We start from the raw sequence: 16002 nt of genomic DNA on the forward strand, positions 1-16002 counted from the left end.
GTCAAATTAGATGATTTTTTTTCAATTCTATAAAAAATAAACGCGAGAGTGTCCATTATAGGAATATTTTGGGGGGTCCATAATAGGGAAGAAGAACGTCCCGAAACGGGACATGAAAATCAAATGAAGTGTCGACTATAGGGAAGCAATTTCCTATTATGGACCCCCAGGGGGTCTACTATAGGGCGAATTCAGTTAGACATTAAAATGTAAATATCAACGAATAACGTCGTGTATTTGGGTGTTTTATGTATGTATCGTGAAGAGGGGATACAGAGCTTGTTGTTAGATATCAAGCAGAATTAAGATGTTAAAATTTTTTACTTCTTATGACAGGAAGAGCAAAATTCCGCTACTAGGGGGTCCACTATTGGGCATTTTACCCTATATTTTTGCAATCAAGCTTTGCAAATAATTTTTATTGGTCTTGCACCTAAAACTTGAAATTTTGGAACTGATTAATTTTATGTGCAGCGCACCCGTAAAATAAATGCACATACAATAGGATTTCATTGGCTTTCCCATTATATTTTAAATGCAGCTGCAAATGTTATTCGTGTGGCCTGCTTCATAAACCAAATGGAATATTTCTATTTTTGTTTGAATCATAAAATCAAATTTGAATAAAACCAACATAATATATTTATATTTGATATTGTTTATTGTCTCATAGGAAACGCATTATGATTGCGATGCTCAAAGTTCCCAGGTAACCATTAAGTACTTTAATAAGCCTTATATACACCATATAACAACATTTCAGTGCCTATAAGCTGTATATATGATTTCCAAGTGCTAATTAGCAATATAAACTTCAAGCAGTAAAAGAAGCCGTATATCGGTATATAACGCTTCGATATAATGCTCACCAGCCCTGTGGATACAAGCCGAATAAGGAAATTATTATTACCAATTTAGAGCTACTTTCTATGACGTTTTGGTAGAATCAATATCAACAACACCTAGAGATTCAATAATAAGAACAACCTGTCTCTTTTACTCGCACTAGAAATCTAGAAATCTTGTGTGAATCTGTCGTGTATGCTTTTCAATGGTATCTACATAACATGGAGAATGCCGGATAAATGTTTAATGGGCTGTGAATTTATTCTACGGCAATATTTATTAATCTTCACCTGGAAGATTCTTCTTGAATACAAAAAAGTTCCGTCTACTTATTTACAGATTGTTCCTTAGATTGTTATTGTTTCATTTTCAATGCTTTCTCGCCTATGTTATAGAGGCAGATGAAATCCTTCTGCTTTTTATCCCTTCCCAGCAATACATCTATTCAAATCCGTGATGGATCATATGGTAAACTGAGCGGCCAATCTAAACCAAAACCATCAAACACAGTTCGAGCGTTCAAGCCCGGAGTTAAATATAATTATCAAAAAAATCATCGATTCCCCAACGGGAAGAAAAAAGAAAGAACGCATTAAAATATAAACAAATATTTTCCATTTCATTTTTTTTCGTTCCCTTCCAACTCGTCTAAAAATTTTGACATTTTGGCATAGGCGTGGAAAAATAGGTAGGGGCAAGCACTATATCAGCCAAATAATTCGCCAAAAGCGGCTTTTGAGCAGCACTAAAGAATCTTTTAAGTCTTATAAGCACTGTTGACAGGGTTTTAATGCGACTATAGAGCCGAAATAAAGTCGATTTTAACGGCTTAATGGTTACTTGGGTTATTTGCTATGCAAACCGTTTTCATATATTGGCAATAGCAACAGTTCCAAACAGTATTGCTTTTTGCATTGAAACTTTTCGTTTCGTTACTGAAACCATTGACACTTGTCTTCAGCGACTGCTTCCGCGATAGAGCATTAGCACATTTTTTTCACTCATACATCTATATTGCTGTCAAAATGTGCATTTGACAATTAAATTTTCAGCTAAAAGCTCTATTTTTTGACACCGGTGCACTCACACAACCAATCGACATCAGTTGTCAAAAAATCAGGAGTACCAACTTGACCACTATCTTCTTGTCGCCGAGTTTGGCGCTGAGTGCTCGGCGCGGAAACCCAAAAGTGGGAATAAAATTTTGGGGCTTATGCGCAATAACAAAAGTTGCTTGCCTTCGTCGACAGGTTTAATTTGCAAATATCATCAAAAATAGACATTTTCTATCCGCACTCGCGCCTCGCAACGCGTTTTGTATTTGCCACCTTGAGAAGTTTGATGGTCCGTAAGCTTGGGTTGAACTCCTGCTTACGTAATTTGTGTATACGCCACTCATGGCTCACCTGTTCACAACACCTGCAAAACAATATAATTTAGAAACAAAATGAACGCCATCAACTATTATTGCTATAAAATACATAATCAATCGCCGCCTGCAAAGTTGCTACGGAAGTTATGGCGAAAAACGGTAATGAGTAATTCCCCGCTATTGATGACGGAACAACTCTTTTCCGCAGCCAGTGACTGTTGTCGATCTGCTGGTGGAAAATTCTGGCACACTCGCTGGCACAGCGGAAATTTTTCCGCGTTCGCGATGCGTCCCGGCTCTTCGTTCGTGAACACATCAATGGCAGGAAATCGTACGGATCTGGAAAAGAAAACTTATGAGAAGGAATTCTGTTTATAACAAATTGATTTTACTTACATTATTTAAGGCTGCCTCACACCTCGGGAAAATTTTCCAGCGGATTTTGAGCCCCGTGTATTTTAAATGGGGCCGGGATTTTGATTTTCCGTGTCCAAATTCCGAAAACATCGCATATGCAAAAATGCATGGGGAAAAAATCCGCGAATCAAATTCCCGAGGTGTGAGGCTACCTTTAGTAGCGAGAAGAATATTCCAGCGTACAGCCAACAGTCCACCATGTTGTAAAGAAAGAAAGTATTGTATTTATTGTTCGCTCTTGAATTTTATATGCTAGTTCTCAACTATGGATCATTGCACATAAAATTCATTGTTAGGTCAAGTAGAATACCTAGGTAACCATTAAGCACTTTAATAAGCCTTATATACACCATATAACAACATTTCAGTGCCTATAAGCTGTATATATGATTTCCAAGTGCTAATTGGGTTGTTGAGCAGAGAAAAATATGAGGTTTTTTATAGTTTAACATAAAGAGCAAGCTTTTCTGATCTCCAACATATTTTTATTTTGCTTGTAAACCTTTTATTTTAATTTTTGTATAGCAAACAATAAGCCATTTTAATCGATAGAATGACACTAACTTTCATAGAATGACAGTTGGCCCATGCAGCATAAGAACAAATTTTTAGTCCCATATAAATTTAAAATCCAAATTAAAAATTGTTCCGGGGCTCCAAAAATTCTGGAAAATTGAGGTTAGGCTCAGTTTTTTATGCAGATTCAGAATATGTAAAAACATATATACCCCTAAACAACCCAATTAGCAATATAAACTTCAAGCAGTAAAAGAAGCCGTATATCGGTATATAACGCTTCGATATAATGCTCACCAGCCCTGTGGATACAAGCCGAATAAGGAAATTATTATTACCAATTTAGAGCTATACTTTCTATGACGTTTTGGTAGAATCAATATCAACAACACCTAGAGATTCAATAATAAGAACAACCTGTCTCTTTTACTCGCACTAGAAATCTAGAAATCTTGTGTGAATCTGTCGGTATGCTTTTCAATGGTATCTACATAACATGGAGAATGCCGGATAAATGTTTAATGGGCTGTGAATTTATTCTACGGCAATATTTATTAATCTTCACCTGGAAGATTCTTCTTGAATACAAAAAAGTTCCGTCTACTTATTTACAGATTGTTCCTTAGATTGTTATTGTTTCATTTTCAATGCTTTCTCGCCTATGTTATAGAGGCAGATGAAATCCTTCTGCTTTTTGTCCCTTCCCAGCAATACATCTATTCACATCCGTGATGGATCATATGGTAAACTGAGCGGCCAATCTAAACCAAAACCATCAAACACAGTTCGAGCGTTCAAGCATGGAGTTAAATATAATTATCAAAAAAATCATCGATTCCCCAACGGGAAGAAAAAAGAAAGAACGCATTAAAATATAAACAAATATTTTCCATTTCATTTTTTTTCGTTCCCTTCCAACTCGTCTAAAAATTTTGACATTTTGGCATAGGCGTGGAAAAATAGGTACACTGACAAAAATCCAATCATATCCATTATGTGTGGCACACATAAATTTTGACTATAGCATTTCGCACATAACGGCTATGTGAATTCGCATAGCATATATGTGGAAACACACATAACCGTTATTAACTAATAACCTTTATGTGGATTCTCCCATAGCGAGTGGTTATTAACGCACACATAAAATTTATTTGTAAATTTCTTTAGATTTTTGCCAATAAAAATGTGTGGATTTTTATTAGTGTAGGGGCAAGCACTATATCAGCCAAATAATTGGGTTGTTTAGCTCAGAAAAATATCGAGTTTTTTGCAGTTTAATATAAAGAGCATGCTTTTCTGATCTCCGACATATTTTTATTTTGTTTGTAAACCTTTTATTTACACTTTTATACAGCAAACAATAAGCCATTTTAATCGATAGAATGACACTAACATTCATAGAATGACAGTTGGCCCATGCAGCATAAGAACAAATTTTCAGTTCCATATAAATTTAAAATGCAAATTAAAAATAGTTCCGGGGCTCCAAAAAATCTGAAAAATTGGGGTTAGGCTCAGTTTTTTATGCAGATTCAGAATATGTTAAAACATATATACCCCTAAACAACCCAATTCGCCAAAAGCGGCTTTTGAGCAGCACTAAAGAATCTTTTAAGTCTTATAAGCACTGTTGACAGGGTTTTAATGCGACTATAGAGCCGAAATAAAGTCGATTTTAACGGCTTAATGGTAACTTGGGTATAAATAAATTACCTTTATATTGTATATGATTAAGTATTAAATATCGTTGATGATTAATAAATTATGAATGCTGCACATAAATTCGCAATGAAGTCAGTCGAATCTATTTTATGTGATTCGCGCATATAAAATATAATGGTAGTTTGATCTCAGTGTATATTTTCTCGAGATGCATAATAAACTACCCATTAAACGCAAAGCTGTTTTCAGTGTAACGTCGAGCAGTTTGCGCTAATGCCCAAAAATGGATTTGCTAAACGTGCACAGCGTTTCGTAATTTGCGGATGACATCTTTTTACATCGTCGACTGCTGCAAGGGCCCGAACATGTTAAAAAAGAAACGTCAAAAAATGCAAATGTTTTGAATCAAATCAAGTGCTCGAGCTCGTATTTACAGTGCCGCTTATCGCGTTTAGTTTCCTTATTTTTCCGGTGGAACAGATAGCATGCCAAACTGGTATTACGAGAAAAAGGACCTCCGGAATACGCCTTCTATCCGAGATGGGATTGACTTCGAGACGGAGCGACGCTATCGGAAGGAGGGTGCCCGTTTCATTATGCAAACCGGGACATCAATGGGCTTGGGCCACAACACGGTGGCAACCGGCGTTGTCTATTTTCATCGATTTTATATGTTCCATTCCTTCAAGACCTTCCCTCGGTATGTGACCGCTTGTTGCTGCCTATTTCTGGCCGGTAAGGTGGAGGAGACTCCGAAGAAGTGCAAGGATATCATCAAAACTGCACGATCTATGCTGACCGATCAGAAGTTTGCATCCTTTGGAGATGATCCCAAGGAGGAAGTTATGACCCTGGAGCGGATACTGTTGCAAACGATCAAGTTTGACCTGCAGGTAGAGCATCCGTATTCCTTCCTGGTCAAGTACGCCAAATGCTTGAGAGGCGACAGCGCGAAGCTTCAGAAGATGGTTCAGATGGCTTGGAATTTTGTGAATGATTCTCTTAGTACAACCGTTTCGCTGCAGTGGGAACCGGAAATTATCGCCGTGGCGTTAATCTACCTCGCCAGCAAATTGAGCAAATTTACTGTAGCCGATTGGACCGGGAAGCAGCCTGAACATCTGAAGTGGTGGGACATGTTCGTGCAGGACGTAACAATGGAAATACTGGAGGACATTTGTCATCAGGTGCTGGATCTATACCAGCAGCCAAATCCCGAATCACCTCCAGATAGTCCGCCGCAGTTGCCTCCGAGCAAATCATCACCACCGATGAAACGCGCCAACATTTCGCCGGTATCGGGAAAAAGCTCGCCAAATATCAGTAATCCCCCACCGAAGGTAAGTTTTCCTACAAGATTTAAAAAGCCTTTTACCGCGGATTTCTTTTGTAATACTAAACGTAATAAAATGAAAAATTTAACTCAACTGTTTTTAATTATAAAATAAAACCATTCTCCTTCATTTTTTTCAGACATCGGTTCCTCCACCAACTGTTGAAATAGAAGCGAATCCCATACCAAAACACATCACCACGGATAATTCTTCTCACGGTGGGAGTTACGGCACCTTTCCCATCTATCCTTTGCATCAAGGGCCGCCACCAACGCAACCACCGCCCTACAACTCTACGGTACCTCCTCCTTCGGGGCCGATTCCCCCTCAACCCTGGCAGCATTACCAACATCCGCACTCAAACAGTGGATACTATCCACCGTCCGGTCCAACCGGGGGCGGTCGAAACAACTACTATCCGCCACAGTAAATTGAACGCATTGAGGTTGCTTGGGAAAGGGCAGCGTCGGGTTCTTAAAATTAATCGATTCTATTATGTAAGTATCTTTCATTATCGAATTCAAATTACACAAAAAGTTTGCAAAAACATACTGGTAGCTGCTTTGGAAAGAAAAATTCTTGCCTCAAGTCCAGCATGCAGAGAAAAGAGTGGAACAATTTAGTTTCATTGACTGGGCTAACATTAGCGACATGCGTTGCATAATGCAACGTACACACCAGTCAAGCAGTTCGACGAACATTGACTCCACCCCCAAGAAAACGCTTCGGTTGCTGCTTTGTTCGAACGTGTGTGAAGTTGTTCGAACAACCATTTGACAGTTGGCGGCTCTGTTGGAAAAAATTAAAACGGTTTGATTTTGGTTTGAGTTGGCGGGGGTGGAGTCAAGGTTCGCCGAACATGTTTGAGCATTTGTAGTGAAGTTGCACAAACCCCCATATATTTTTTGATGGTTGGTGCTCAAGTTGGCGCTTCGGTCGTTCGTGTGTGATATTGTTGGTCGAATAAATTGATTGTTCGTGTCGCTGTTGATAAAACTTGATGGATGTTTGAATAAACGAGAGGTGGAGTCAATGTTGGTCAAACTGTTTGACCGTGTGTACGTTCCATTATGCAACGTACACACCAGTCAAGCAGTTTGACGAACATTGACTCCACCCCCAAGAATCTAGCGTTTCGTGGGGTACCGAATTATAAGGAACAATCGGTGTTATTTGCAGGTTAAGTCATGTGTGAGCCTTTGCGGGACCGCAATTCTGGTAATTTTGTATATCATCTCGTCGTTACCAGTTAGCGGTGGTGGCTGGCCCAATTATTACTTCCGGTCTTTTACTATACTTAGTATAGTAATAGTCAAGCATTCGTTCTACATATTACTAATATGGGGGTAAGCGTGGTGAATTGTTATAGAATTTAAAAAGAAAACGAATGCTAAGACCAAGTGCCACTGGATGACTCCAAACGGGCCAGTATAATGTGGGGTAGTCAGGGTTTAACTAAATTAGCTAATAGTATAACTTATTTTCCCACGCACCAATTTCAGTATAATTTGTTTCTACGAATCACATTCCTAGAAGTTAGGTTTTCAGCATTACTTAGCGCAAGAGAGGGTTTAAACTCTGCGTTAAACTGAATTTTATTCGCCGATTCGGGGCGTTATCATGAGTGATCAGCACTCATGGAACACATTGTTTAACGCGAATGTCAGCCGGGTTCGATCAAAAGTGTAAGATTTAGTGTAATTAGTTTAATTATTTTTATTTTTAGGCATCAAACCTTAGGAGCATGTTTTCAGCGTCGCACAGCCCAGGAGAGGGTGTAAGCTCACAACGGTATAGTGTAGGCCGTCCTCGATTGGCTTCCTGTGGGTCGCATATAGTGGCTGTGCTCGCAGTTATGTGTTGAAAGCGGTTTCGGGGCAGTTAGGATTGAGTTTTAATATAAACAGATGTAGGATTGAACAAAGTTATAACCTTTAAGGTTCATATTGTGGAGACTATTGACAGCCAAAGCGTTGAGGATATGCTTTTAGTTAGCAACTGAATTAATTTATCCGATTTGGAATCCTAGATTGAATAGTAGGTATGTATATATGGACAATAATAGAAACTATATACAGTTATCAATTTATTAAGTATTGAGGATATGTTTTTGGTTAAGTTGAGTATCAGATGGGCATGTGTGATATCCATTAATAAGACAGAATTATTAGAACTGTATTTTTGTCTTTGTAGTATAATTAATTACTTACTAATGTTTTGCGGGCCGGCGAGTGAAAGCGGCCCAATTCTTTTATCTACCTCTTTCCAGACGACCAGTGATGAAGAAAATCTTATTGTTCCGGTATCATCAGTGGTATTCATATTCATAACAACCACCGTTAATACAGGAAGTCTGTGTTCACAACGTGATTACTTCAAGGACAATCCCAACATCTTCTGTGAATTTCAGATAAGTATTGCGTTTATATTTTAATTGCACTGAGCTCGTTCTAATCTGATCGATGAATGAATTTACTTGTCACTAACCTATTTCATTAGTAAATTTAAATATTCCGTAGATTAGAAAAGCAAGTGCATATATTTCTATTTTATGGCAACATATCACAGCGAAACGGACCCTTGGGAGCCTTAAGTAAGATCTCGGTCCGGTTGCATCTAAGGAGATCTTAGTGCAGTGCACACCGGACGTGTTGCCCAGTAGACGTATCGCTCAGCGGTATTTAAATACAACGCAGATAGGCTATGGTCAGAGGGTGCGTTGATATTATTAATTAATTGTTTATTCGTCTTCGATTGGATCGTACAGACTACTCTTATTCTATGTTCCTTATTCTAGATTTGAAACAATACTTGGACACATTAAAATCAAACAAATTACAAACATTATTAAAAGCTCTAAGGCAGGAGCTAAAGGGATTATTGTATCCGTACGTTGTTCGGTGGGTTGAGACAGCGAGTAAATCAGCGTGACGCAGGCTATGACTAGGTATGCTCAACTGTACATCCACGAGCAAGTCCGGACAGTCTATGTTACTACTGATGATGTCATACACTACAAGTCTTCTGAAGGTGAGTCGTCTTGTTGAGAGTAGTTCCAGGTTAATTAGCTGACATCGGGCTCTATAGTCAGGTAAGTGCATTGGATCGTTCCACGGTAGGTGCCGAAGTGCAAAACGGATGAACTGCTTTTGAACTCGTTCAATGCGAATCACTTGGGTCGTATGGTACGGCGTCCAAACAGGGGCAGCATATTCTAAAAATACTCCTCACAAGTGCACAGTACAGAGCTTTCAAGGTGTAAACATCGGTGAAATGAGCTGCATTCCTACGAATAAATCCAAAACTGCGAATGCCTTCGCCGTTATTGCAGAAATATGTTCGTTGAACCGCAATTTCGAGTCCATTGTAACGCCCAAGTCACGAATCGACGAAACACGCTCTAGTGCAGCATCGGCAAAAGTATAGCTGTACATTATTGGGGATATGATTCGGCAGAAGGTGATGACTTTACATTTCGCCACATTCACGCTCATTCCGTTTTCATCGCACCAACGGCGGAGTACGTCAATATCAGATTGAAGAGCAACACAATCCAGCAAAGAGTGTATTACTCTGAAAATTTTGAGGTCGTCAGCGTACAGAAGCTTTGCAGAGGTAAGGCAGTTGGTCAAGTCATTGATATACAGGATAAACAGTAAAGGTCCCAGCACGCTGCCCTGGGGCACACCGAGGTAATGCTGAAAGTCCTAGACCGTGAGGCATCAACACGAACGAAAGCCTTTCTGCCAGTCAGGTATGACATTATCCAATCTGCTATCCATTCAGGGAAACCCAAGTGCCGTAACTTTGCAACGGCATGTTGGTGAGGCACGGTGTCGAAAGCTTTCGAAAAATCTACGTATACGGAGTCCACCTGATTGCGCTTCTCGACTTCACGGAAGAGCGCATTAGAATAGCATAGCAGATTCGTTGTACTAGAGCGTTGAGGAAGAAAACCGTGCTGATGAATTGAAATGAGTGGTTTAACAGCAGATAACAAAACTTTATGAACTAATGATTCAAGAAGTTTTCCAACACAACAAAGAATGGAAACTCCACGGTAGTTATTAACTTTGCGCAAACTTCCAGATTTGTGAATTGGAATCATCGTTGCTGTTTTCCATAGTCCAGGAAACGTTTTTTCACTCAACGATCTGTTGAAAAGTAGTGTTAGTGGAGCCGCTAGTGATTCAGCACAGGCTTTCAGCAGGAAAGGTGTTAGGCCATCCACTCCGGCACCTTTTGAAGCATCTAAATCGCGAAGAGCTTTCAACACTTCTAGGTCGGAGAACAGGAAGGGCGCGAGGTCAATATCGTGCGGTAGAACATTCGAAAAACTACCTGGGTGAGTTTGCGGAGGATTCACATTGAACACACTCTGAAAAAGTTGGCGAAGAGGTTCGCTGCTTCATCAGATGTGGTAGCTGTAGTGTCGCCATAAACAACATTGTTCGGAACTTGATTAGCCGTCTTTTGCGATTTGATAAAGCTCCAAAACCTGGACGGATTATTTTTTAGATTTGATTGGAGGTCGTCCATATATCTTCGGTAACTGGCATCGAGGAGGTCGTTGTAAGAAGTTTCAACCTGATGGAGGGAAACTCTGTTCCCGTCAGTTTTGTTAGCGATGTACTGTTTGCGTAGCTTCCTCAATCTGTTTCGCAGGTTTCTGAGTTGAGCATTCCACCAAGGCTTGTTATTAACACCTCGATTAATGCGACGACGGCGAGGAGCTATAAGGTGCAATATTTCGTACAGCTTGTCGTAAAACAGCAGTACGTTAGCATCTACTGAGTGCCCATGGAAATGATGACTCCAATCAACCGCAGAAAGCTCTGTATTAAGTGAAGTAAAATCGCACCGCCGAAAGTCGTAATCCATGGGATCCGGTTCCTGGTCAGAATAACGTGGTATTAGGCAGCAGGTGTCGATATGTAACACTACCGGTGGATGGTGCTCGTCGATTGGTATGAGCGGCAGAACGGGCTGAGAGATGTCCATGTTGTCAGAAGCATTTGTGAAAACCAAGTCGAGCAGCCTATTGTTACGGTTAACGAAGGGGTTGATTTGCACCAAACCACATGTCGAAATGGCTTCGCTAAGGGAAATTTCTTGCTCGCTAGATGCGTTTCTTGTCAGATAGCCGTTGATGTCGTCATCGAAGATCCATTGAAGATGAGGGAGATTATAATCCCCAAGCAGCAGGAAAACGTCATTAACGGATGATTTATCAATTAAGCTTTGCACTGCCGTACAGTGGGTAGCATAAAGCTCGCAATCGGAATTCGGGCGAAGATAGATACCGAAAATATGTAGAGAGTTATGAGGAGTTTCAATGTGACTGCGACTTGTTCAAGCGCACAGCAGTCAGATAGGGACACTTCAGTACATTGCAATTCACGTTTGACTGCAACCAATACGCCACCGCCTCTAGAAAGACCACTGGTAAACTCGTTACGGTCGCAACGAAAAATGGAGTAGTCCGATGAAAGCTCCGAATTACAAATATCGGATTTGAGCCAAGTTTCTGATAGCACAACAACATCGTAATCGCAGGATGAGAGTCGTAACTTCAAAACGGTTGTCTTAGTACGCAGACCCCTGACGTTTTGATAGTAGACGCTCAGGTAGCGGGAATCACTTGCAGCGGCGTCCTCTGCTGTGACGATCCTGTTCACGCAGACCGATTACAAGATTACAAGATTACAAGATCTCGTCGTTACCAGTTAGCAAGAGAAGCACATAGACCAAATTACTTAATTCATTGCGGTCGGGGTCGCGATTAAGGATACTTAGTAGCATTTGTCAGCTAACAAGCATCATGGCATGTTCTAAATTTTGAATCGCAGCCATGCAAGTATTACATGCTCATTCATTTTATTATTAACATCAACAGACGACTTAGATCCTAATGATGGTTATCTTAATTATTACTAATGCAAGCCTCTTAATAAAAAAAACATAAATTATTGAACATGGCAGTGATAGATTAAAATTAAAACCTGGGGCAACCATGTTGAATGCCCGTTGTGCGTAATTCGTTTTTCGAAAAGATATCCTCAGCATTCCGTTATTTCGCAGTACCCTAACTAGGGCCTGGGTTAACGTTCAAGTTTACTGATTCCAGAAGTTCAGGGCAGTGAATTCTCCTTTGGAGCGTATCAGCAACGACCATTGCCCGTGCAATGTGCCTCCGTAGTTGTAGACTTTCAAGATTATTTAATTGACGACGACTGCAACGGCAACTGGATAACCGGAATGGATCTCGCCATGGAAGCAACCAAAGAGCGAAACGGATGAATCGGCAGATTCAATTCTAGCTTATCCGTTCTAGGATGCCAGACAGTATTCCAGCGTAGATCGAACCAGCATACAGTACAGTGACAAGCTACAAACATCGGCGAAGCCATTGGCTTGGCGATGCAAAAGATGAATCCCAATGTTCTACAGGCCTTCTCGATCACCGACCGTCAGAGCCGTAGCGTGGACTCCCAGCGCCCTTGGCAAAACCTTTATTGGGCGCCCCTCACTCTTGCAAATGTTCAAAACAAAGAGCGTGTTAAGAGCAGGGAGATTAAAAATTAACTTTTTTTGCGGATCTAATGAATTTTTGCTTTATGAACACCTAAAGCCTCTATAATCTGCATGTGTTCCAATTGGTAGAAAGTAAGGGTTATTAAAAGACCAGAACATTTCTAGAAATCCCCTGAAGTTCAACGCTTTTCTGAAAGATTCAATAAACCAATGCAAGTAAAAAAAACTAGATCCAGTAGAGTGTGGATTCTCGACAAAAAAGGATTTAATTAGGTCAATAAAATAGCTCTCAATTGAGCCAGTCCGTGGTTTGATTGCTATCGAACCTAGTCAAATCAAGAAGAACCCTTTTATGGAATGGATTGGATGACCTTTGAATGTATATTCTCATATTTAGCATACCATCATTTCAAATACTTATCCCCGTTAAAAGCTTTACCAGTTTATAAAGATTACACTGGATCAAATGCGATCGCATAATTTGTCTGCATAAAATGAGCTAATTTATCTAAAGTTCACACAAATTTCTTATCAGTACTTCCGAATATCTATTAGTCGCGAGCAAAAACTATACGTATTTGACTAACGCTTTTTTAGTCCACTCTGTGTTTCGCCTTTGCTTTATTTAAGTCCTTATCTAGGGCTCCTTCCCCAGAAGCTTGTTTCATGCTACTTTCCATTTGCATTTTCTGTTCCTTTCCTTTCCTTCCATTTCCTTTCCATCAAGTAAATTATGAGAAAGACATCCCCAAATTAGGGGAGCATGCTGACGATACCTGATACCTTGAAACGCTATGACCCCGGGAGTTCTTGCTGTCCCATAAACGGACTAGCCCAGACTCCAAGCTGCTGGTCTGGGGTGGGCCCAAAAGTCCTCTTTTTTGGGGGGATTTCGAATGGTGAGTAATCCGAGGATTACTGGCGAGGATAGGGGAGCTAAATGTCAAAGAAGGAAAATCCATACGACACATGTTTCGGACATCAGAACAAAGGGAACCGAAGCGACAATCTTTATCTAGTAACTAAAATATCTTTTGAGGTAACTGTCGTGACCCGGACGAGATTTCTAGTCTCGACCGTTCGTCGCAACAATTGGCCCTGACGAAAGCGAGAAAACAAAATGGGGGCCGGCTGATGCTTTTTTATTTCACCCAGCAAGGGATATATATCATATCATATCATATATATGACGTCAATTTTAAAATGCTTATTAAAGCGTTGAAACATATTTTAGCCTAAAATAGTTCACTTTTTTGGGTTAGAAATTTAATTTACTTTTATGTAGGTAACACGAAAGTTGAATTATTTTGATTAAAAAAACATGTGTAGATAAGGAGCCTAACATGTAGTTTTTCAAAATTCTAACCCTACGTATTTAAAAGCTTTCAACATATCACTGTTAATAACATTTTAAAAGCATTTTAAAATATACTTCCTATACTTCACCATGTCGAAAAACAGTGATTTCACGCACACGTCCGTCGCCGCTAGATGGCAACAGCGCGGCTGCGTCAAAGCGAATACTCAGCAAACTGATCCGCTCATACGCCTGTCACTGGCGAACAAAGCTCGTGTACTCTGCATCGAAGCTTAGAACCGGTGTTAGGGCGCAATCGTTAATGTGAACATTTTTATATTCGGTTAGTTACTGCAAATAAATTCATTTCGAGTCCCTATAATCAAGCAGGTATCTCAAGCATACCACATCGTTATATTGCTGCATGATTGAGTGTTTAATTTTGATAAAATATCGAAAACAAAAGTGTGCATAAAAATTGCCTCGCCATAACAAAAAGGTGGTAGAGAATTAACACTGTTGTTTACAGTTTAGAACCAAATCCAGATGTCGCACATGTTGGGGTAGGGATTCCGTGCTCCACCTTCTCCCCCTGGCTCTTCGCTTTTGACACGACCATTCGACATGTTTCAAAATAAGGTAGCTTGCTACCCATTCGAAAGAAGTACATACCAAAAGAGCGTATTCAAATTACAAAAATCAATATCACTATATCAATATCAAATCACTTTTTTTCGATACTTTATAGACCCGATCTTATCTACTACATTCTTCTCCACCTCTACTCTCCAGAAGTGTAATAAATGTATAATGACTTTAAAATTTCATATTGTTGATCCTTAAACAAATATTATCCACATCAAACTATCTTCTGACTACTTTTTATAGTCCAATAAATTGAAATTCAAAACTCCCTTCTCAATTCTTTAATAAGATTTAAAATGTAATACAATCAATCTACGGCCGTAGCCAAATCCAATTCAAGTCCAAGCTTACATATCTATCCAATTCGAAAGGAATGAAATATGCAAATCCAATTTAAATCCAATTTAATTCAATTCAGATCCAATCTAAATCCAATTCAAATCAAAACAAAATCCAATCGAAAATCGAATCCAAATTCAAATCCAAACGAATCTAATCCAAATTCATTCCATACCAAATCCAGTCCAAATACAATTCAAATCCGATACAAATCAAATCCAATCAAAAACCAATCCACATTAAATTCAAATTCAATCCAAATCCAATCCATTTCTAATCCCAAGCATAAACAAATCCAAATCAAATTCAATCCGAATTAAATCGACATCCAATCCAAAAACAATCCAAATAAAGTCCGATCGAAATCCAAATCCATACGAATCTAATCCAAATCCAATCCAAATTCAATCAAAATCCAATTCAAATCCATACGAATCTAATCTTAATCCAATCCTAATTCATTCCAAACCAAATCCAGTCCAAATACAATCCAAATCCGATACAAATCAGACCCAATCCACATTCAATTCAAATTCAGTCTAAATCCAATACCATTCCAATCGCAATCATATCCAAATCCAATCCAAATGCAATTCAAATTCAAACCGAATCAAATCCAAATCCAATTCAAACCCAATACCAATCCAATTCAAATCCAATCCAAATCCAATCCAAATCAAAACAAAATCCAATCCAATGCAAATCCAATCCAAATTCAAATCCATACGAATCTAATCCAAATTCATTCCACACCAAATCTAGTCCAAATACAATTCAAATCCGATACAAATCAAATCCAATCAAAAACCAATCCACATTAAATTCAAATTCAATCCAAATCCAATCCAATTCTAATCCCTAATCCCAAGGATTTGTTTATATCCAAATCAAATTCAATCCGAATTAAATTGAAATCCAATCCAAAATACAATCCAAATCCAATCCAAAATCCAATCCAAATCCAATCAAAGTTCGATCGAAATCCAAATCCATACGAATCTAATCCAAATTCAATCAAAATCTAATTCAAATCCATA

At 39.2% G+C, this 16002-nt stretch overlaps 1 protein-coding gene and 1 long non-coding RNA gene across 2 annotated transcripts; one reads left to right on the forward strand and one right to left on the reverse strand.

Moving 5' to 3' along the window:
• Window positions 1-2085: 2085 nt before the first annotated feature.
• LOC134216100 (uncharacterized) lies at window positions 2086-4997 on the reverse strand. Its single transcript, XR_009980484.1, has 3 exons — window positions 4868-4997; window positions 2328-2516; window positions 2086-2265 (listed from the first exon to the last, which is right to left on the reverse strand). It is a non-coding gene; the product is annotated as an uncharacterized LOC134216100 (long non-coding RNA).
• Window positions 4998-5204: 207 nt separating this feature from the next.
• Window positions 5205-6697, forward strand: LOC134216101 (cyclin-K). Its single transcript, XM_062695102.1, has 2 exons — window positions 5205-6156; window positions 6290-6697. The coding sequence occupies exons 1-2, from the start codon at window positions 5302-5304 to the stop codon at window positions 6578-6580; spliced, it is 1146 nt and encodes a 381-aa protein (XP_062551086.1). The 5' UTR covers window positions 5205-5301; the 3' UTR covers window positions 6581-6697.
• Window positions 6698-16002: the final 9305 nt, after the last annotated feature.

The sequence above is a fragment of the Armigeres subalbatus genome, chromosome 2, assembly GCF_024139115.2.
Source record: "Armigeres subalbatus isolate Guangzhou_Male chromosome 2, GZ_Asu_2, whole genome shotgun sequence".
Taxonomy (NCBI): Eukaryota; Metazoa; Arthropoda; class Insecta; order Diptera; family Culicidae; genus Armigeres; species Armigeres subalbatus.